Below are 24,847 nucleotides of genomic sequence, written 5' to 3'. Positions count from 1 at the left end.
AGATTCAACTAATCCATTCATTATTGAAGTGTCTTCTGTAATTTAGTGTCATTAGTTTTAGTTTCACAATATTTTAATCATATCATTAAAAACATGTTAATCAACAAGATACTTTTTTTTCAGTAAATTAAAAATTGTTAATGTTTTATTTTGAAGGAAAAACTCCACCTTCTATGAATTCCTCTCCTGGTAAGATTCAACTACTCCATTCACTATTGAAGTGTCTTCTGTAATTTAGTGTCATTAGTTTTAGTTTCACAATATTTTAATCATATCATTAAAAACATGTAAATCAACAAGATACTTTTTTTTCAGTAAATTAAAATTTTTTAATGTTTTATTTTGAAGGAAAAACTCCACCTTCGATGAATTCCTCTCCTGGTAAGATTCAACTAATCCATTCACTATTGAAGTGTCTTCTGTAATTTAGTGTCATTAGTTTTAGTTTCACAATATTTTAATCATATCATTAAAAACATGTTAATCAACAAGATACTTTTTTTTCAGTAAATTAAAAATTGTTAATGTTTTATTTTGAAGGAAAAACTCCACCTTCGATGAATTCCTCTCCTGGTAAGATTCAACTACTCCATTCACTATTGAAGTGTCTTCTGTAAATTAGTGTCATTAGTTTTAGTTTCACAATATTTTAATCATATCATTAAAAACATGTTAATCAACAAGATACTTTTTTTTCAGTAAATTAAAAATTGTTAATGTTTTATTTTGAAGGAAAAACTCCACCTTCGATGAATTCCTCTCCTGGTAAGATTCAACTACTCCATTCACTATTGAAGTGTCTTCTGTAAATTAGTGTCATTAGTTTTAGTTTCACAATATTTTAATCATATCATTAAAAACATGTTAATCAACAAGATACTTTTTTTTCAGTAAATTAAAAATTGTTAATGTTTTATTTTGAAGGAAAAACTCCACCTTCGATGAATTCCTCTCCTGGTAAGATTCAACTACTCCATTCACTATTGAAGTGTCTTCTGTAAATTAGTGTCATTAGTTTTAGTTTCACAATATTTTAATCATATCATTAAAAATATGTTAATCAACAAGATACTTTTTTTTCAGTAAATTAAAAATTGTTAATGTTTTATTTTGAAGGAAAAACTCCACCTTCGATGAATTCCTCTCCTGGTAAGATTCAACTAATCCATTCACTATTGAAGTGTCTTCTGTAATTTAGTGTCATTAGTTTTAGTTTCACAATATTTTAATCATATCATTAAAAACATGTTAATCAACAAGATACTTTTTTTTCAGTAAATTAAAAATTGTTAATGTTTTATTTTGAAGGAAAAACTCCACCTTCGATGAATTCCTCTCCTGGTAAGATTCAACTACTCCATTTACTATTGATGTATTTTCTGAGATTTAGTGATATTAGATTTAGTTTCATGATATTTTTATCTTATCTTTAAAAATGTGTTAATCAAGAAAATACTTTTTTTTAATAAATTAAAAAAATTAGTGTTTATTTTGAAGGGAAAATTCCACCTTCGATGAATTCTTCTCCTGGTAAGATTCAACTACTCCATTAATTATTGAAATGTGTTCTGAGATTTAGTGTTATTAGTTTTATTTTCACGATTTTTTATTGTTATCCTCAAATAAGTATTAATCGACATACTAATTTTTGGTCAAATTAAAAACTTTTGATGTTTTTTCGCAGGAAAAAATCCTCTTTCGATGAATTCTTCTCCTGGTAAGATTCAACTTCTCCATTCACTATTATTGAGATTTAAATTTCATTTTAGCTTCAATTAACATTTATTGATAGCATGTTAAGCACGAAGGATATGAAAGAAGAAAGGAATTTTGAAATTTCATGTTGTTTATTACGGTTAAAGACATAAGAATAAAAAGAAAATATTTCTGAAGTAGGATGATGTTAAATTTAGTTATACAAAGTATATAGAATATTTAAAAAAATAATAAGCGCAATTGCTTATTTATTAAATTAAAAATCATTGATATATTTTTATAGCCAAAACTACTCCTGCTATGGATTCTTCATCTGGTATGAATCAGTTTCTTCATTCATCGAAATTTAAAATGCATCTTATTTAAGCTTAAATTAACGTTTATTGAGAGCATAGGAATGACAAAAGAAAAAATTCTGGAAATCTGGTGTTTTAGTTTTAATTTAAAATAATCTTATTATATTTTTAGAAATTTAGTTTATCATTATTATGTTCTTTGCGTGCATTACTGAAGGTGAATTCGTCTACTGGTATGAGTCAACTAATCTATTCGCAAAAATTTTTTTTAATGAATTTTAATTTATATCCAATTAAAATTTATGGATAATAAATTAAGCATAAGTTAAAAATAAATGAGGAATTCTGAAATTTAGTTTTATTAATTCTGAAAACAATTTATTATAATTTAAAAATGTAAGTTAACCAACAACGTATTTGATTAGTATGTTAAAATCTATTCATGCATTTTTGCAGGTAAAATCCCACCTATGATGGAGTCTTCTGGTATGAAACAGTAAACATTTGTTAGCCTTAACAATAAAAATATTTTTTTTTCAACTTAACATTTGTTGAGAGCACAATAAGCATTTAATGATATAAATAAGAAATGCAGGAATTCTGAAATTTAATAATGCAAATTTAATTTAAAAACAAATTTAATAAATCTTTAGAAAATGAGTTAATCGTCACAATACTTGTACAGAATATTAAAATACATTCTTGTTATTTATTTTCTTCCCCAACGATGAATTTCTCTTTTGATTTAAATCAGAAAATATATTCCTTAAAAGATATTTAAAATGAATTTTTTTAGTTGAAATAAACTTTTATGGATAGCAGTTTAAAAACGCAAGTTTAAAATTAAATGAGAAATGAATTCGAAAATTAATTGTTATTAATAACTTTAAAAAATAAATTAATAAATACAATACTTTGTTTTAAAATCTATTTATGCATTTTGAAAGCCAAACAGTCCATCTATAAAACTTCATCTAGTATGAAACAGTATCTATTCATTTGCCCTTACAATTAAAATATATTTTATTTAAACCAAAATTTTTTTTAGAACAAATTAAATACATAATAATAATAATAATATAATACATAATAATTTACATAATAGGATGTAAATCAGGAAGAAGGGAAGACAGAAATTTAGCATTATTCATTTTGGCTTAGCAACATTTTAATAATATTTGTAAATAATAAATTAATAAATATAATATTTGTTCAATGTATTAAAATATATTCACGTTTTTTTGCAGATAATACTGGTCCAGCGATGAATTCCCCTTCTGGTATGAATCAGTTACTTCATTCTCTAAAAGCATTTAAAATGAATTTTATTTCAGTTTAAATTAACATTGTTAAAGACACAAGAAGTACGTTTGTCTATAAATAAGTAAGAAAGAAATTCAGTACTTTAGTGTTATCAGTTATAGTTCAATCACTGTTTTATAATTTCTTAAAAATGACACAATAATTGTTCAGTTTATTAAAATCTATTCACGTATTTTGTGGGCAAAACTGCACCTACGGTGGATTCTCCGTTTGTTATGAATAAGTAATCTATTCGGTAGTGAAGAGTTTTGTATTGTAAATGTATTTTGTAAATGTGTCTTGTTTAAGTGCATTAATATTTATTAGCAGCATATTATATACGTAAAGATAAAAATATGTAAGAAAATATTTTTGAAATATAGATTTATTAATTTTAATAATCACCCTTTTTATATTCTCCTAAGAAAGGACTTAATATACACCGTATTTGTTCAGCATGTTAAAAGCTCTTTATGTATTTCTGCAGGAAAAATGCGCCCGGCCATGATGGACTCTCTTTATGGTATGAAACAGCAATTCTTTTCATTTGTGCAGACGTTAAAAATAAATTCAGCTTAAATGAATATACAGTGATAGCTCTTTAGGAATTGTTTCTATAAATAAGCTATAAAAGTATATTTTTTTTCATACATCTTACTACCATACGTTAAATTTTCTCTCAATACAATGGCAGTGTTCTCTATCGAGCATATTAAATAATAGATACTTAAAGTTTTCCATGAATTTCAAGAGTAAGATATAAATACTTTGTTTCAATAAAATGATCACAAATAAATTTTGACAATAGAATTGTATCTTTAGTCATTCCAACATCTATTATTTTTTTTTCAAAATGCATATTCTTTAATTATTACATTTAATTTTTTTTCAGGATCTCGTGTTTATTGTGAGTATTCATAATAAATTATGGCAATAATTTCACATTATTGACAATATGTTAGAATGTATTCCTTTTTATGTTATTTAAACAACGATCGTACATTTTAGCTGGAGCAATACATCGTAAGTAGAGGCTCTTATCTGTAATATAAATTCAAATTTAATCTGAATGAGACATTCAATTTTAAAATCCTCTGTATGAAATCGTAATAATTAGGGTAATTTTTAAAATTTTTAAATAATATTTAGGGTTATAACATGCTTGGTTTGGTACAATCATTCGTATTTACAGGGAAAACACTTTATGGTTTTAAAATCTGAAGTTGAAAATTTAATTCCCCTTAAATAGAAAATTATTTTTACCACAAAGGGAATTATAAGGTTTAAGTAACACTTTTAAATCCGAAATTAGTTTCAAAACATTTTCATTTTCCTTGAATGCAACTAATACACTTTATCTTAACATCAGAACTTGAAACTTCAAATTTTGATATTTTTTTCAATGGTTCTGAATGAAATAAAGATATTTACTACGAAAGTTGTATAATACTTCTGAATTAACCGAGAGTTGGGGGTTTTGATCAGTGTAAAATACACGCGCTCTGACACCTACAAATTCAGACGAACGCTAATCAGTAAAATGTAAAATAAATAAGTACGCATGCACTAAATCATAAAATTTTAAAACAGTACTAAGTATGGTATATGCCAAAATTTAATTTAGTTATATTAACGAACAGTTTTAAAGTAACACTAAAGCTATTTTGAGATGGACGTAATTTTGAAACAAGATCAGACAAGGAGGAGGACACCTGAGTTGATACTCCCTATACAAATTTCCGCACCCCACTGGGAGAAAGGCAATATGCACCGAAAGAGAATCGTTTTGAATTGCCGATTCTCGGTACGATTTTGAAACAATTATGTGAGGAGCGTCCCGCTGCTCTTTTTAAAGCCCAATTTATAAACGATGCATTATTCCACAAAAAGAAACTAATGGTGAATACTTTTACATTATTAAGTTTTGCATAAAGATAATAATAGTCATTTTATAAATCGGAAGAAAATCTGAAATTAGAATCTTTTCGAATGGTCGCAAATAAAAGGCCATTATAACGATTCCTCAACTAATGCTTTGATTCAATCAGTGCTATTGAAATGAATAAATTTACAAATGTTAACGCATTCCATTTACTCATTTTTCCGAAGTTTATTCTATCAGTACTGAAATGTACACCATTCAGATTTATTTATTTAACCACGTTGAAATGATCAAGTATTTCTTTTTGAATGAAAATGAAAGAATTGAGAACAAATCAATTCATTCTTTGCACTAAAAAGAGACAAAATCTTAAAGAACAAGTATATAGTTCTTTGATAAATTCTGAATTCCTTAAATTTAACTTTTATTCATGCGTTTAAAAAAGTGTAACATTAAAATAAATACTGTAAAATAAATTTAACAATTTGATTTAAGTGACTGTTTTAATATTATAGTATATAAAGGAATCTGTTAAATTTTTTGATCAAAAAAATCCTTTATTGAGTTTAATTTTAAATATTTGTAAATACATTAATGCAGTTTTTGAATGTACATGATTAATGAAAGAATTAACATGATTAATGAAAGAATGATTAATGAAAGAATTAACATGATTAATGAAAGAATTCATAAATTGATAAATCAAACAATTATGAAAGCAACTTTGTGTGTGTGTGTGTGTGTGTGTGTGTGTTTTTTTGTTTGTTTGTTTTTTTGAGAAACTGCTTTATTACTCCTTAATTTTTAAAAAAAATAAATGCAACAATATCTGAAAATGCTTTTGAACAATTAATTTTAAGGAAAGTAAATGGAAATTCATTTTTTATTTTATAAAATTATTCGGCAAGAAATAATGAGCTGATAAAAACATTTTATTCAGTGTCTTTTCTTTAATCAATGTCTAGTCTTTTTTTAAAATTTTCATTAGAATAATAATATTCTTTATGTAATTTTAGCAATATCCGGAGGTAAGGATACAATTGAAACTCATTTAGTGTTGGGAATCATACTATTAAAACAAATTTCTGAAAGAAACAGGTTATTCAAGCTTCTTTTTTATTCTTTAAAGAAACGAAAGATATGTTAGGTTTTGATAATTGTATTTGTCAGAATTTATTTTATTTGTTGGATTTCGAAGTTTAATGAAGCATAATAAAAGTTAAAATATGAAAGATTTAATTATAAATAAAATATAAAAGTTAGTTTTAGGTAGTTTGATTTGTTAGTAAAAGCATAGAAAAACAACATTTTAAAACATCTTCTAAAATTTCTTATATATATATAATGTAACATTTTATGTTCGTTTTGTATTTTATCTTTGAAAATAGAAAATACATGGTAATAAATTGCTACATTTTTCTATGTAAAACTTACTATATTTTTTATATCACATTAGCTGTTCCAAAGAAAATTCGTAAGTATAACTTTTATTTTTTGAATACGCTTAAATCATACTTCAAATTAGGAAAAAATGATGCATAAATTTTAAAAGGATTTATTTTCTTATTTCTAATCGAAAACAATCAAATACTGTAAAAAAATGAGTAATTCAGAAACTGATGTAAAATTCGAAAATAAACGATTTTATTCTTAACAGATCTCTTATATTCAATATGCATAAACAAATTATTTGTGAAAAACTGTACTAATAAACATGAAAAAGTCCATACTTCATGGAGAGGAGAATTATTATTTATTAATCAATGAATTAGAATAATTTAATATTTTCTAAGTGGATTTAGAGTATTATTTCCTCTATTAAATTGTGATTTAGTTTTATTAATTGTGATTTAGTTAATTAAATCCTTGACTCTTCACATATTTTAACAATACAAAATTTCCACAAAATCATCTGTTAGATTTGGTCTAAAACTGTTGCAGCTTAAATTTAATGCTGCTAAACTTTTCGGATATGAAAACTGACTAATTTTAAAACTACATAAATAACAAAATGAAGCCAATGCAATAGCATTTCACTAATACGACAGAAATTCAGATTAACGAATTCGCTTGATTGACAGACATTTAATATTGAAATTCATTATAATAACAAAATCTAATTACATTACTCAATATATTACAATATATTTATAAATTTTGTAATTTAAAATATCATCTGCAGCCTATAGTTCAAATTGCCTCTGAATTTCTGACGTTGCCAAGAACTGACACATTTCTTCTGCAAATAAACTCGAAAAGATATATAAAGCTATTAAAAAATTTTGTTGTAATTCCAGTGCATAATTCATTACACATTTTTATTATTTGTTTATATGACAACTTCATTTTTAAATTTATAATGTTATTTAAACAGACAGTCACCAACGAAATGAGTAATTTTGGTTTTATTTCATAAAATTGTTTTAACAGTTGGATAATAAAGTACTTTTAGAAGGAGGGTATTGATAGGACATTAAGTGATGGATAATGTTAATATATTAAATAATGAAAACACTTTTCTGTAATTTTCAGATTAATCAAATGATCTAGAAGACGTTAGGAAGCACAATTATCTAAAAAAAAAGCATAATTCTAAAGGAAAACCTTTAGAAAAGAGTTTTTTTAACAGTTACCTGCCAAGAAAGAGTTAGATGTCATAAAAATGTTTGAACGTAATTTATCTGCCTTTAATAATTTTTTTTCTTTGGCACTAAGGTGTTTTTAGTGCAATCATTTTAGGAATTCAAAATATAAGTTATAATATATAAAAATTTAACTTTATTTAATATCCATAAATTATTATATTTTTACTATTTATTTATTGGATTATTTCATTTCTGAAATTAAAAAGATTACATTTTTTGTCTAATTTTTTTCCTTTAACTTTTCTATCAGTAGAAGCATATTGATGAGACAGTATATGATATTAAAAATTTTTTTTATCAAGTTATATAAAATGTATTATGGTCAGTTAATTTAATTAAAAATTCGATGTTTAATACCTATCACATTTTAATATTATTATAATTACAATGAAGTAAATGTTTAGGGAGACATATGTTTTGAAAATTTATGTAAAACTTATACTCGAGAATAGTTATTACTTTTAATTATATCAAAAATATCCTATATTTTGATAACCCTTTTATAAGACAAAATCATGTTTTTTATCCATTTCTTTCTAGATGTAAAATGATTTCAGCAAACAATCTATATATTTCTAAATTATATGAAATAGTTCATTTAATATATTTGCTGAAGATCCCTGACATTTAAAATGATGAGTTTTTGTGACTATAAATTGTAATTATTTCAAGTATATATTATATAATTACAAATAATAAATTTTCTTATAAAAATTTAGATTCACGCAGAAACAGTCCTACGGCTGGTAAGTTTTGATATTTTTTAAAATTAGGTAGTAATATAAGATCGTTGCTTTCTTGTTGTACTGAAATGAATTTAAAAAAGCTAGAATTACTTAATTATACTAGGATTCACTTAAGTTATTTGTGATATAAATCAACTTGTACAGGACAAATAAATTATTGTCCTCTACAAGCTACAAGATTATTTTTATATTTAAAAATTAAGCAAAATAATATTGAAAGAACAGAAAGAATTAATAGTTTTGTTGTGATTTAAGTAATGCGACGAGAATAAACTAAAAATAATACATACACATGCATAATATTTATTTTAATATCAATTATGAGTCTATTTTTATGTAAAAAAGTAATAATAAGATTATGAGAATAAGAATGATTACTTCAATTTTTAGAATTAGTTATTGCAATTGGAAAAGAATTTTGTAGATTTTGCCATTGTTTTTTAATTTAAAATAATCAGATAAGTTTTTAAAGTGATCGATATATTCAATTAGTTTCGATTTGCATTGTGTACAAGCTATGTAGAGTTTTACCGAAAAATTCAAAATGTCCGTTTTTAAGTCACAAATGATAAACCCGATCGTATATACACATGCATTGTTAAAAGAATTATCAAAGATGTTCATTTGGAACAAGTTTTAAGCACTTCAAATAATGAATTACCAGACAATTTTTAAAAATTTATGAAAGTTAATAAATTTTCTAATTCTGCTCTTTTAATAAACTTTTATAATATGTATATTATTCCGGGAAATTACAACAAAAGTTTCTCTCCAGCACCGGTGAGAAATATGGAAAATGATCAAAGCCAATTAATTGCTTGTAAATGCTCCGAATGGGCCATTCCAATTATGTTTATGGCTTATTGTTCCAACCTGTGACTCTATCTTTTCTCTCTAATCTTTAAATATCGTTGGTTGAATTCCCGAATAAATTTTGACTTGAATCAACGCTAAGAATTCGTTAAAAACAAGTATTTTGCTAAGTGCATTTACTTTTTCTTATATTCTTATTTTATAATTAGTTATAAAAGGTTGATGCTCCCTATTTTTCTTAATTATTTTACACATTAATGGCTATTTAAATTATGCTTTTGCAATGAAGATTAAATATAGAAGAATTTAAAAAATTGTTTACTAAAGCTCATTAAAATGTTAAATAATCATTTTTTTTTCTCATAAGAGTCAACGCTGAAAACTATTCTTTTCTATATCAAAAGAAAAGAAAAACAGCGTTAGAAAGTGCACAACATGTTAAGGAAAATTTCTGATTATTCATTCTTTTTACTAAAATGGCGTAGTTTCTTTTAAGAAAATTAAACTTTGAAATAAATGATTTCATTCGGGGAAAAGGAATTGTACCATTTTGTAACGTATTAAAAATTATGATCGACGAATTATAAGAAGAGAGCTGCTAAGTTCAATACTATTTTCTTTCTCACTGAAGATGTGTAATTTGTTTCTTTTTTTAAATCACCACTAATATTTTCCTTAATTTTAACAATTTTTAGTTATTGTTGGAAAAATATGTTTAGATTAGTTTAATGATCAGTGATGTGAATGATGGACTTGAATGAATGAAGCCCTCAAAAAATGTTTTTATTCAATAAGTACATATATTTTTGCATAGATACAAATCATTTTTATTACGGAAATAATAATAATCAAGATAATGCTTGTTCAATTATATTTAATGTATTTCTACAATATGTATATGGATACTGCGTATTTTTATATGAATCATGTATTTTTGCAGGCAAAACTCGTCCTGCTACGGATTCCCAATCTGTTATGAATAAGAAATTCCATTCACTAATTTTAACAATTTTTGATTAGAAAAATATGTTTAGATCAGTTTAATGTTCAGAGATGAAAGCAATGGACTTTATAATCTTTTGTTCAAAATTTATCAATTTTTCATTCTATAGTTAAATATATTTGTACCTTGACTAAACTGGCTTTTAATGTAATAATAATAACTATCAAGATAATGCTTGTTCAGTATTTTCATATATATTTCATGCGTTTATGTAACATTAAATCTATTTTACGTATGTTTTATTCAAATCATGTATTTTTGCAGGCAAAACTCGTCCGGCTATGAATTCCCAATCTGGTATGAATCAAAAATTCCGTTCACTCATTTTAACATTTTTGATTAGTTGTTAGAAAAATATATTTATATCAGTTTAATGCGCAGATATGGGAGCAATGGACTTTTTGTGATCTTTTGTTCAAAATTTATTATTTTTTCATTCTGTAATTACATTTATTATTATCATAATAATCAAGATAATGTTTGTTTAGTATTTTCATATCTATTTCGTGTATTCTTGCAATATGTTAATCTATTTTACTTATCTTTTATCTAAATTATATATTTTTTGCAGGAAAACCTCGTCCGGCTATGGATTCCCAGTCTGGTATGAATCAAGAACTCCATTCACTAAATAGATATTTAACATGAATTTTAGTTTAGGTTTTACTGATTGCACGTTAATCACGTAAGAATACAAATAGGCTAGAAAAAAATTGATAATTACTTTCTTAATTTTAGTTTAACAATTTTTTTTATAATTTCGTTTTTCTTTTAAAATCGAAGTAATCAACATCGTACGTATTAAGAGTAATCTTGATTATCTCTACACATTTATGCACTTGATGATTGCTGGTTTGGTGCAAAACACATAATTCAGGAAAGTGAACAATGCTGTCAACGGTTTTCTTTGATAAAATCGAATTTATTGATGCCTTTTTTAAAGATTGCATAGAAATAAATACACTTGATGATTGCTGGTTTGGTGCTGAACACATAAAATTCAGGAAAGTGAACAATGCTGTCAACGGTTTTCTTTGATAAAATCGAATTTATTGATGCCTTTTTTAAAGATTGCATAGAAATAAATACACTTGATGATTGCTGGTTTGGTGCTGAACACATAATTCAGGAAAGTGAACAATGCTGTCAACGGTTTTCTTTGATAAAATCGAATTTATTGATGCCTTTTTTAAAGATTGCATAGAAATAAATACACTTGATGATTGCTGGTTTGGTGCTGAACACATAAAATTCAGGAAAGTGAACAATGCTGTCAACGGTTTTCTTTGATAAAATCGAATTTATTGATGCCTTTTTTAAAGATTGCATAGAAATAAATAAACTTGATGATTGCTGGTTTGGTACTGAACACATAATTCAGGAAAGTGAACAATGCTGTCAACGGTTTTCTTTGATAAAATCGAATTTATTGATGCCTTTTTTAAAGATTGCATAGAAATAAATACACTTGATGATTGCTGGTTTGGTGCTGAACACATAATTCAGGAAAGTGAACAATGCTGTCAACGGTTTTCTTTGATAAAATCGAATTTATTGATGCCTTTTTTAAAGATTGCATAGAAATAAATACACTTGATGATTGCTGGTTTGGTGCTGAACACATAAAATTCAGGAAAGTGAACAATGCTGTCAACGGTTTTCTTTGATAAAATCGAATTTATTGATGCCTTTTTTAAAGATTGCATAGAAATAAATACACTTGATGATTGCTGGTTTGGTGCTGAACACATAATTCAGGAAAGTGAACAATGCTGTCAACGGTTTTCTTTGATAAAATCGAATTTATTGATGCCTTTTTTAAAGATTGCATAGAAATAAATACACTTGATGATTGCTGGTTTGGTGCTGAACACATAATTCAGGAAAGTGAACAATGCTGTCAACGGTTTTCTTTGATAAAATCGAATTTATTGATGCCTTTTTTAAAGATTGCATAGAAATAAATACACTTGATGATTGCTGGTTTGGTGCTGAACACATAAAATTCAGGAAAGTGAACAATGCTGTCAACGGTTTTCTTTGATAAAATCGAATTTATTGATGCCTTTTTTAAAGATTGCATAGAAATAAATACACTTGATGATTGATGGTTTGGTGCTGAACACATAATTCAGGAAAGTGAACAATGCTGTCAACGGTTTTCTTTGATAAAATCGAATTTATTGATGCCTTTTTTAAAGATTGCATAGAAATAAATACACTTGATGATTGCTGGTTTGGTGCTGAACACATAATTCAGGAAAGTGAACAATGCTGTCAACGGTTTTCTTTGATAAAATCGAATTTATTGATGCCTTTTTTAAAGATTGCATAGAAATAAATACACTTGATGATTGCTGGTTTGGTGCTGAACACATAAAATTCAGGAAAGTGAACAATGCTGTCAACGGTTTTCTTTGATAAAATCGAATTTATTGATGCCTTTTTTAAAGATTGCATAGAAATAAATACACTTGATGATTGCTGGTTTGGTGCTGAACACATAATTCAGGAAAGTGAACAATGCTGTCAACGGTTTTCTTTGATAAAATCGAATTTATTGATGCCTTTTTTAAAGATTGCATAGAAATAAATACACTTGATGATTGCTGGTTTGGTGCTGAACACATAATTCAGGAAAGTGAACAATGCTGTCAACGGTTTTCTTTGATAAAATCGAATTTATTGATGCCTTTTTTAAAGATTGCATAGAAATAAATACACTTGATGATTGCTGGTTTGGTGCTGAACACATAAAATTCAGGAAAGTGAACAATGCTGTCAACGGTTTTCTTTGATAAAATCGAATTTATTGATGCCTTTTTTAAAGATTGCATAGAAATAAATACACTTGATGATTGATGGTTTGGTGCTGAACACATAATTCAGGAAAGTGAACAATGCTGTCAACGGTTTTCTTTGATAAAATCGAATTTATTGATGCCTTTTTTAAAGATTGCATAGAAATAAATACACTTGATGATTGCTGGTTTGGTGCTGAACACATAATTCAGGAAAGTGAACAATGCTGTCAACGGTTTCCTTTGATAAAATCGAATTTATTGATGCCTTTTTTAAAGATTGCATAGAAATAAATACACTTGATGATTGCTGGTTTGGTGCTGAACACATAATTCAGGAAAGTGAACAATGCTGTCAACGGTTTTCTTTGATAAAATCGAATTTATTGATGCCTTTTTTAAAGATTGCATAGAAATAAATACACTTGATGATTGCTGGTTTGGTGCTGAACACATAATTCAGGAAAGTGAACAATGCTGTCAACGGTTTTCTTTGATAAAATCGAATTTATTGATGCCTTTTTTAAAGATTGCATAGAAATAAAAAAAAAACGATAGTGACAGAATCATATAATTTATCTGTTTTAATATAAACATTAAAATAGATAAATGACTCTCTAAACTGATGATTTTAGTACTTGCACAGCAGAATATCAAATTATGTCCTTGGAACAAAGAATGAGTCCTCATTTTGGCTTCAGTTTTAAGAGCAAAGAAACGGACCTGAAAGAGTTTGCTTATACATAGGAAAACAGTTCAAGTAATTTCAATATATTATTCGGTCGTTTTACATTTATGGCAGATACGATTTTGGAAAAAGCGCACTTAGAAAATTGGCAAAAGGTATCAAATAGGAAAATATCGCTAAAAATGCTTGTTTCTAGCTAGTACGTTCGTAACGATAATTTAAAATTCTCAATACAAAAGTAGTAATTTATTAAATATCATTATAAAAAATCAGTAATAGCATTAATTGTTTAATAATAGCAAAATTTATTTTTGAAGAAGTTAGGAATTAAAGTTTAAAAAATCCTTTGTAATAAAAATATTTAAGAATTCCTTCCTAGTTTTATTCAGCATAGGATAAATAACATACAGATATAAGTTTTAGACATATGTATAAAATAAAAATAAAATAAATCATAGATGTATGTTAGTAAAATACTGCAATGGGTAATTTACCTTTAATAATGCTGGAGTTTTGTGATTAGGAAGGAAATAAAAGCCGATTTAAAAATGACACCGAGAAAATTTTAAATATTAAATATTAATATCAATTTTGAAAATTTTTAGCAGCTGTAAATATATAATAAAACCAATTTAAAAAATAACATTCAGAAAATTTTAAATATAAAATATTAACATCAACTTTGAAAATTTTCAGCAGCTGCAAATATGTACTAATTATCTTCAGTTGTAGCACTGATTTTAATTTTTATTCTATTTTGTATTGGTTTCAATATGACATATGACGGCAAATTTCTGACAAAATTATTGTAACTGTAGATTATGCTTTGAAAAAGTGTTTTGTTCTTATCACAACCTCAACAGATAGAAGTGTAATAATAAAAAACAATCAATAAAAGCAATGAAAAAAATAGGAAAACAGCGAGCAAGAATATTTCTTATAAAAGAGTTTTGCTTTCATTCAATCAAAGGATTGAATGGTTTCGGTACTCAGATATATAAAACATGTAGCTGAAAAAGGTTTGGGGCATTAAATAGTTAAAAATTACTTCACAGTTTATTAAATATTTGTTCCATTGGTGATTATATCTTTCAGAGAATTTGGGGAACAACTTTTGGTAATTTTGTATTGAAAATTGAAAAATTCCCAAGGTCATGTGTTAAAAGCTTCTACCCCTTTAACCGATATTTCCAAATTCATAACTTATAATGGCTATGTGAAATCTTTGCAAACTAAATGAAAAGCAAATATGCTTTACGATTTTGTCAAAAAAAAATTTCCGGCTATATGTATCTATGTAAATTATTTTCAAAAAAAAAAAAATCGAAGTTTTGGAATTTTTAACACTAAAGATATCTTAAATTAGATATTTAGATAAAAAATGAAGCATATGAAGCATTGATATTTGGTATTTAAAATTTATCTCCCCTTGAAAAAAATAAAATTCATTTGTAATAGATATTCCTTTTAAACTAAGTAAAGCAGGTGCAAACTAATAGCATGACTCTAACGCATCTATATCACTAAAAATTATTTTACGTTAATAAATTTTCAGGAGAAAATTCAAAACTGATTGCACAAAATTATTAAAATTAAGTTACATTTTAACTGAGGAAAAATTTAATAATTTTTAATTTCATCAAATAATACCGATATAGATATATATTTTTTCTCCATTCTTCCCCTCCTTGAAGCCATACATTTTAAAAGTAAGAAAAGAAAATCAGAGTGTTTATTTTGAAACAGGTATTTTTTTATGGGAAAGAAAAGTTCAGAAGTGCTAAATTATACCAAAGAAATGTTCCCATATTCGGAAAATAGGACATGATGCGGTTGAAAATGAAGAGGTGGGGGTTTGGTCTGTTTTTTTTTTAACACTTTTCAAATGTTAGTTGATATTTTTTTTATTAATCCATTGTCAGTCAGAGAAGAATTTTAGAGAACCCACACTTGTATTAATAAGCAGCTTTTAAGACTGAACGTATAAAAATATAAATAGCAAAAAAACAATGTCTTTAATTTTTATTAAGACATTCTTTTACATTTTATTATATTACATTTCATTATATTAAAAATAGAGCTTCAATACAATACTTGAAAAGTATGTTTAAATCTATTCATGTATTTTTTTAGGAAAAACTCGTCCTGCTATGGATTCCCTCCCTAGTATGAATCAAAAACTTCCTTCACCAGCACAAATATTTAAAATTAATTTTAGTTTAACTTAAAGTAATATTTACAAATCATATGTGAAAAACATAAAAATCGAAATAAATAAGAAAAGAATTCTTATTTTTAGTTTAACAATTTTTTCATAATTACTTTAAAAAAAACTGATGTGATCAACACAATATTTCTTTAATATGCTAAAATCTATTCACGTATTTTTGCAGGGAAAGGCAGTCCTGAGATGAATTCGAATCCTGGTAAGAATGAACAACTTCGTTCACCAGCACTGATATTTAAAATGAATTTTAGTTTAACTTAAAGTAATATTTACAAATCATGTGTGAAAAACATAAAAATCGAAATAAATAAGAAAAGAATTCTTATTTTTAGTTTAACAATTTTTTCATAATTACTTTAAAAAAAACTGAAGTGATCAACACAATATTTGTTTGATATGCTAAAATCTATTCACGTATTTTTGCAGGGAAAGGCAGTCCTGAGATGAATTCGAATCCTGGTAAGAATGAACAACTTCGTTCACCAGCACTGATATTTAAAATGAATTTTAGTTTAACTTAAAGTAATATTTACAAATCATGTGTGAAAAACATAAAAATCGAAATAAATAAGAAAAGAATTCTTATTTTTAGTTTAACAATTTTTTCATAATTACTTTAAAAAAAACTGAAGTGATCAACACAATATTTGTTTGATATGCTAAAATCTATTCACGTATTTTTGCAGGAAAAGGTAGTCCTGAGATGAATTCTAAACCTGGTAAGAATGAACAACTTCGTTCATCAGCACAGATATTTAAAATGAATTTTAGTTTAACTTAAAGTAATATTTACAAATCATGTGTGAAAAACATAAAAATCGAAATAAATAAGAAAAGAATTCTTATTTTTAGTTTAACAATTTTTTCATAATTACTTTAAAAAAAACTGAAGTGATCAACACAATATTTGTTTGATATGCTAAAATCTATTCACGTATTTTTGCAGGAAAAGGTAGTCCTGAGATGAATTCTAAACCTGGTAAGAATGAACAACTTCGTTCATCAGCACAGATATTTAAAATGAATTTTAGTTTAACTTAAAGTAATATTTACAAATCATGTGTGAAAAACATAAAAATCGAAATAAATAAGAAAAGAATTCTTATTTTTAGTTTAACAATTTTTTCATAATTACCTTAAAAAAAACTGAAGTGATCAACACAATATTTGTTTGATATGCTAAAATCTATTCACGTATTTTTGCAGGAAAAGGTAGTCCTGAGATGAATTCTAAACCTGGTAAGAATGAACAACTTCGTTCATCAGCACAGATATTTAAAATGAATTTTAGTTTAACTTAAAGTAATGTTTACAAATCATGTGTGAAAAACATAAAAATCGAAATAAATAAGAAAAGAATTCTTATTTTTAGTTTAACCATTTTTTCATAATTTAAAAAAAAAACTGAAGTGATCAACACAATATTTGTTTGATATGCTAAAATCTATTCACGTATTTTTGCAGGAAAAGGGAGTCCTGAGATAAATTCCAATCCTGGTAAGAATGAACAACTTCGTTCATCAGCACAGATATTTAAAGTGAATTTTAGTTTAGCTTAAAAAAATAATTACTCATCGCATTTTATATATGTAAGCGGATAAATAAGCTGGAAAAGAATTTTGAAAGTTAGTGTTCTTAATTTTAGCTTAAGAATAATTTATAGTTTCTTTTAAAACACAGAAAAGAAATTAACACAATATTTGTTGAAATATGTTAAACTCTTTTCATGCATTTTGTAGGTATTAGCTGATCCTGCACAGGATTTGAATTCTAGAATAATGAATCAACAACTCCTTTCATTTGTTTATTTATTTAAAACAAATTTTAATTTAGTTTAAATAAATAATTTCTGATCATATATTAAATATCATAAGGATATAAATAAGCAAAAAAAAAAAGGGAATTCTGAAAATTAGAGTTGAGATTTTTTAATTTAACAATCTTTTTATAATTATTTTTAAACAGAACTTATTAACACAATGTTTATTCGACATTCTAAAATCTATTCATGTATTTTTGCAGACAGATCTAGTTCTGAAATGGATTCCCTTTATGGTAAGTATTGGCAAATGCAATCAATAGTAAAAAAATTTCGAATATCTTATTTTGGCTTGAATTGCGATTTATTGATCGCTCGCTAAGCACAAACGCATATAAATAACCTACAAAGGTATTTTGAAAAATAGAACTTTTCCCATTCTTAGACTTGTTTTCCATGACTCTTAAAATATGAAAAGAATGATTCTGTTTCGCTCAATCCATCCAAAAAACAAAATGACTAGAAGATTAAGATTCAAACGAAACGCTGAAAAGACAATTGCACAAAAGTGTTTATATGGCCTTATTTTTCTTTTTTAATTTCCCATAATATGGTAATATATGCTAATCAAGACGCATTACTTTCTACAAAATAGAGGCGCCTTTTCTTTAATTTTTACTGCATAGAAATTTAAATTTAGTATTTTAATTAAACATTCATTTTAGTTTCATAACATTGGCAATATAAGCAGAAATGACAACCGGAGACTCCATAATCTAGCGTACATTAATGCGGATGAACGCAAATAAGAAATATCGACAAAGATTTTTTCTCATATAAAATGCTAAGAATTTGCATATAACATAATTATCATTAAGCATAATGTTTGAAATTATATAATACATTTCAGGATCAAGCAAACGTATATGATCAAGAAACTAATTATTCAGATCTAGAGATGTAAAAATATAAAAAAGCTTTTAAATAAGTCTGTATAGATAAAAACAATTAAGTTTTTTAAAGAAAATCTTTATTTTTATCTGTAGTAAGTTAACTATAAAACTCACTAAGTTTTACATTATATCATACCTTGAAAATTGTTATATTGATATTTTGAACTTCTACTCTCACTTCAAGGCTGCTTTAATGACAATCGAATTGATAAGCGATTTCAACATTACTAATCTAACTTGATTGTTTTTTTAAACTGGTCCATCGAAACAACAATTTTTCTTTTTCCTAATGAAGTCTCCGATGGAATTCAAAATACAAAAATTCTGTCATATCAAATTTAAAAAATATACATGAAGATCTCGAAAGACTCGACCAGATATTTGGCATCGTAGCCGGTTATTTGTTTTAAGGTCTTCAATTACGTCGATGTATTTATCAAATGAAGGTCTTGTGTCCGTCATATCTTTAGTTTCAATATATACGAAAGATACTATTTTCAGATAACATAATTAAAATTATTAACTGCATTTGTCTACTACATTTTATATTTATGATTTAAAATTGATTCATGGATGCTACTGGTTAAAATAGACGACGTACGTTGATAATGAAATTCTATTATACAATATTCACCGATATTGCACATTATTTACATTTTTTCATGAATATGACATAAAATTGAAATTGGAAAATAATACTTTTGAACAGAAATTTCAATTTGTTCCTGAGTATTGTAATCTGATCGGTTTACAATGCTTACTCATTCTAATATCACCGTTTTCGTTTTTTTTTTATATATAAGCCTTTCTTTCAGCCTCTTGAGTTCTATATTCTATAAATTATTGAATTCTTATTATATAAATTTTTGCTCTTTTCCATGTGATATTGTTTGATTGTTATGAAAGTTCTAGTTGAAAACAGAGAATTGAACGGAATAAGCCAATAAGATATTATTTATTTGATATTTAAAACAGCTTTCACGATTAATTGGAAAATTCAAATATCGGATTTAACTAAAAATGATTTGGATTTTGTTTGTTTTCTTTTTTAAATATATAAACAGCAATTGAAATAGACTGCAGAATAGTACTGCAGTATTAAATGACTTCTGTTCGTGATTAGAAAGCAGATTCCTGACTCATATATCATTAAAACTAAAGCCGTCAAATGTTTTGGAAGATAGTACCTAAAATTTGTTTGTTTATCTTGCTGTTTTTTCCCCCTCATTACACCGTTGAAAATACTTTTTGTAGTCATTGCGTTTAGTAATTAGCTGGTACGCTAATCATATTAAGAAATTAATACAATTATATCAACCAACTTTCAAACTTGGAATTTGTTTAATAAATAAAGAATAAAAAGAAAAAAGAAAGAAAAAAGAAAGAAATAAAGAATAAAAAAAAGTGAAACAAATAAAGAATTTTTTTAAAAAGAGAAAACTATCTTGTTTTCGATGAAATGATGCATTTATAAACGTAGCAGAAAGGGTAAATATTATTAAATTTAGTTTAAAAATAGATTTTTAAAGTTGCTTTTGATTAATAAAAAAGGCTAATTATCATGAGTTTTATATTTTTATTTCAAGAGGAATTGAAAAGTTTTGGACTAAAAACGAAGTATGCAGTACTTGGAATTATATATTATTATCAATTTTAAAAGTTTTTTTAAAATTCAAAGAGAAAATGTTATAATATTAGCATTGGCTTTGTTTATAAATATTCTGCCTTTTAAAAACAGAATGCAGAAACTAGGTATATTTCTTTCTATAATGTATCTGAGAATTTTTCAACTGAGTGAACATACATTTAATAATTTTGGAAAGTGATGAAATTGACTTGATGCTAATTGAAATAATGAAATGCGTTGTTATAGTTCATACTTAAAAATATTTTCAAAATTTCTGAAATACGGAAAAAAATAGTTTGACGCATTAATTGACATCATTTAAAAGCAAAATTTTTTATATTTAAGTATGTGATAAAAATCATTTTGTTTCAGAAATATTTCCACCAATTATCGTCCAAAAATAGTATTTAATTTTTAATTAATTATAATTGCAAATAAAATCTTTGAAAAAATCGCTTCGGGATATGCATTTCCATTGCAAAGTAAATTAGCGCTGAAAACTTTGGTTTATGTCAGCTAAACTTTCATTTTATTTTACAAAAAGAAATAATGTATAAATACTTCTTTCTTTAAAATAAAATGGATGTATGTTATTAAAAAATGATTAATCTTTCAGTAGATTAATCGTTTCCTAATTATGTTTGCAATAATTTTTTTATTTAATTTATAATCATTTTCTAATCTTTAGAGGTATTTTTTCAGTAATTATGAATTCAATTATTACTACAATTCTAATAATAAATTACGCAAGTTAAAAAAATTACGCTAGTGTATTTTATTTATATATAATTTTTTTCGTAAAACGAAAGTAGGTGCCAAAGAATGATATAATTGAAAATTCAGCAATTCAAACAGCAATTAATTGTTTACGAACTATGAATAATATTTTTTTAAATATTCAGCACAATATAAATTTTTGAAATTTTTTCAGGTTCTCGTGTTTATTGTGAGTATTTATTTTAAACTGTTGTAATTATTTGGCATTATCTTCGAAATTTAATAAACGATATTCCTGATTTACATTTTGATAACAACAATTGTACATTTTAGCTGGAGCTATACATCGTAAGTATGCATTTTGGTTTGGGATATTAATAGAAAACAAATCTAAATGCGATTTTTTTCTTAATATGTCACAGAATAATCTGGTATTTGAAATTATTATATCCAGTACAAATATTTATTATCTATATTTTACTCATTGTCAAAGTTTAATTTATACGTTTCATCCCTTCAGATTCATTACGTAACCAAATAATAATCACCACATTTTTTGATTGCCGATTACAAATGGAAAAGTTGGTTGCTTTTAAAACGAAAATCATTTAGTCCGAAATTAGATTTATCAGGCCTATTTAAATCTAAAACATATATTCTCGACTTTATTTCTATGGTTTTGGTTTCTGCAATCTGGTTCCAATGAAAATTTTCGATGTTGAAAAATTCGGATGAAAATTAATGGTATTTGATTATTTTCTTGATCGTTTTTTGCGATTGTTCGCATTACTATAAGCACACTTTATCTGCGCTACAGAGTATGATTGTTACTTGAAATATTAAAAGAAACGAATAATGTATTAATTATTTTTGTTTTAATAAAGAGAGACTTGTAAGTCTTTTTGGCATTAACTGATTGAGTTGAAATCAGTTTAATCCATACAGGATTAAAATTTTAATGTCGAAATTAAATTCCAAATTTCATATATCTAGCGTATTGCATTTCAACACTCAATAATGGACAGACTAACAAGCAGTCAATCATTAGACAAATTTGCTCAGAAATTTGATCTTTACCACTTATGATGAAACTTAAATCAAAATTTTTTCTCTCTAGAGTTTTTTAGCCATCGCTTTGTTATACACGCAGTCGGATAGACAGACATAATGTCAGTGTCTGGCTCAAAGTTTAATATAATACTTAATTTTTTTTGTTGAAAAAAACTACATAACAAATTTTATGCCTGTGACTCATTTAATTGTTGAGTTTTCATCTTTGCAAGGAAACAGACTTGAGGGCTTGTTAGTCTGTCCATTATTGAGTGTCAAAAGAGTCTTTCTTGACTTCAGAAAGGTTGAAAAGTTTATTTACATGATAACCGAAATAGTGTCAAAAGTAGTTGCCTACATATTATTAAATTTATTTTAACCATTAAAGAGATTTTTTATCAGAGAATTATCATAATGAAATAAATACAATATATAGGAAAAACTTTTGAATTCATTATCGAAGAAGTAACAAATGGATGAATAAAAGAGTCTTTTTCAAGGTATTCAGTTAATTATGTATCAGAGAAAATAATTCTATTGCTTTATTTATGCATAATACAAATGCTTCAATTTTTCTAATAATTCTACCGAAAGATGACTGAAGTAGTGAATGAAAATAAAATTTTTTCATAAATCTTGATGATACCTTAGCCAAAAGACAAAGAGCAATCCGCAAAAATGCAACATCTTATTCATCTAGCACCTTGTCATTTATATTGTCAAAAGAATTGCAAATTAAAAGCTGAATGAACAACGTTTGAAACAGATGTTTGAAATTTTGCGATCTTCATGTTTTGGACATCATTTGCATTGATTTCTTTGTTTGTAGTTGTTTTATAATGGCACTTGCCAGGGACAAGCTCTCTGACGATGTCAGCTATTTTAAGCCAAGGGGGCGTCTCCTGTTTTAGTAACGCCAGCTAGGGCCAAGAGTACGTCTTAGCTACTCATGCATCACATTCGCTTACTCAACCCCTTTTTACAGGGGGGCACATTCACACGTCTCACAGATAGAACAGATGAAGAACAACCATGCCGGAACTGGGACTCGAACCCAGGACGCCCGGATCACGGGGAAGGCGCGCTACCCCTATGCCAGGAAGCCGGCGCTTTGATTTCTTAAACCACCGATCAAAAAGGATCTGCAAAATGATATTGACTCGTCACTTGTTAACTATTTTGACAAATGTTATGCCGACTGAAAAAGTTACTTGCATATTTCAATTGTTTAGAATGTATTAAGTTTAGGATAGCTTTCAAATTGTCATATTCGTTAATGCCAGTTCTCCGCAACTGTTCCGAGGCGATCAGGACTTTCGTTGACCGAATTCTCATCGATAAGGAGGCAAGCCTTTACTGACAGGGTGCAGTTGTTTCCCCTGGCCCCCAATTAATGTCACCTCTACGGCAACAACCAGTCACAGCTCAGAAGAAGGCGTCTATACAACCAAAATAGTTCAAAATGAATTATTATGTTAAGATTCGCCTTAATTCACATATTTAAATAAGTGTTTATTTCAGTTTAAATTTCCAAAAGTAATTTAACAATGTAATTTAAGTGGCCTATTTAATTTTCCGATTATTGTTTGAATAATATGCTAATAATTTAGCTTAAATATGTTAGAGAATTTAATTTTCAATATTTATGAATATGATAGTATACGTTAGAAAAATTTTCATTCAAAATGTTAAATTCTTTAAAGAATTTGAACTTTTAAACAACAACTGGAAGGTAAAGGATATCATATTCTTCGAAAAATTACTTTATATTGCCATTAGAATTTATTTATTTATTTTTATACTTGATAAGATAAATAATCAACTACTGGAGTATTATCTGAATACATTTTTGTTAATTTTCAATTAAGGAAATTCATTTCACTTTTACTTTATAAAATGAATGAAATGAATTATTTTAATTCATTTAATTATTAATTAATTATTTTATGAATTAAAAACTATTTTAATCAATATAATTTATTTTGAATAATTCCCAGAATAATAATTTATCATTTACGATATTTTAGCGATATCCGGAGGTAAGTATATAATCGATCTTTCTGTAGTATTTCAGAATAACGTTATTTGTTAAACTAAGTTCTGAAAGAAAATATGTTGCACAGAGAAATGAGTTTTTAAAAAAATTCCTTAGAGAAAGAATTAGGCTTTTATAAATGAAATTCTCAAAATTTATTTTATTTATACAGTTTTGAAATAAATATTTCAAGCAAACTGAAATTTAAAACTTGAAGTAAATTTGACATCTAGAATATAAAATTGTTAGGTAGTTTGACTTCGAAAAGAGAACATAAAAATATTAACTTTGAAAAACACAATTATTATAAGTTTAAAAAACGCAATTAACTATAACTTTAAGAAACACAGTTATTATAATTTTTAAGCTTAATCATAACTTTAAAAAACGCAATTATTATAATTTTTAAGCTTAATTATAACTTTAAAAAGTACAATCGAGAAAAAATAATTGCATTATCATTCTAAAATTACATATTATCTAGCAATTTCAATTTCTTTTGCAATTTATCTTAAAGAATGTTATAATGTATTTTCATAACTTATTGCATTATTTTTTACCAGCTGTTCCAAAGAAGATTCGTAAGT

At 25.9% G+C, this 24,847-nt stretch overlaps 1 protein-coding gene across 1 annotated transcript; it reads left to right on the top strand.

The window, feature by feature from the left end:
• The first annotated feature begins 392 nt into the window (after positions 1–392).
• Positions 393–23,093, top strand: LOC129962153 (calcium-binding protein P-like). Its single transcript, XM_056075890.1, has 24 exons — positions 393–1,149; positions 1,309–1,341; positions 1,498–1,530; positions 1,685–1,717; positions 2,000–2,032; positions 2,469–2,498; positions 3,260–3,292; positions 3,802–3,837; positions 4,207–4,221; positions 4,323–4,337; positions 6,653–6,670; positions 8,561–8,587; positions 10,668–10,700; positions 10,975–11,007; positions 16,286–16,318; positions 16,546–16,578; positions 16,806–16,838; positions 17,066–17,098; positions 17,326–17,358; positions 17,584–17,616; positions 18,142–18,174; positions 21,390–21,404; positions 21,509–21,606; positions 23,055–23,093. Exons 1-24 carry the CDS (start codon positions 1,101–1,103, stop codon positions 23,091–23,093), a joined length of 804 nt encoding a protein of 267 aa, XP_055931865.1. The 5' UTR covers positions 393–1,100.
• The last annotated feature ends 1,754 nt before the right edge of the window (positions 23,094–24,847 follow it).

The sequence above is a fragment of the Argiope bruennichi genome, chromosome 2, assembly GCF_947563725.1.
Source record: "Argiope bruennichi chromosome 2, qqArgBrue1.1, whole genome shotgun sequence".
NCBI lineage: Eukaryota > Metazoa > Arthropoda > Arachnida > Araneae > Araneidae > Argiope > Argiope bruennichi.
This window is presented reverse-complemented; position numbering and strand designations above follow the sequence as displayed.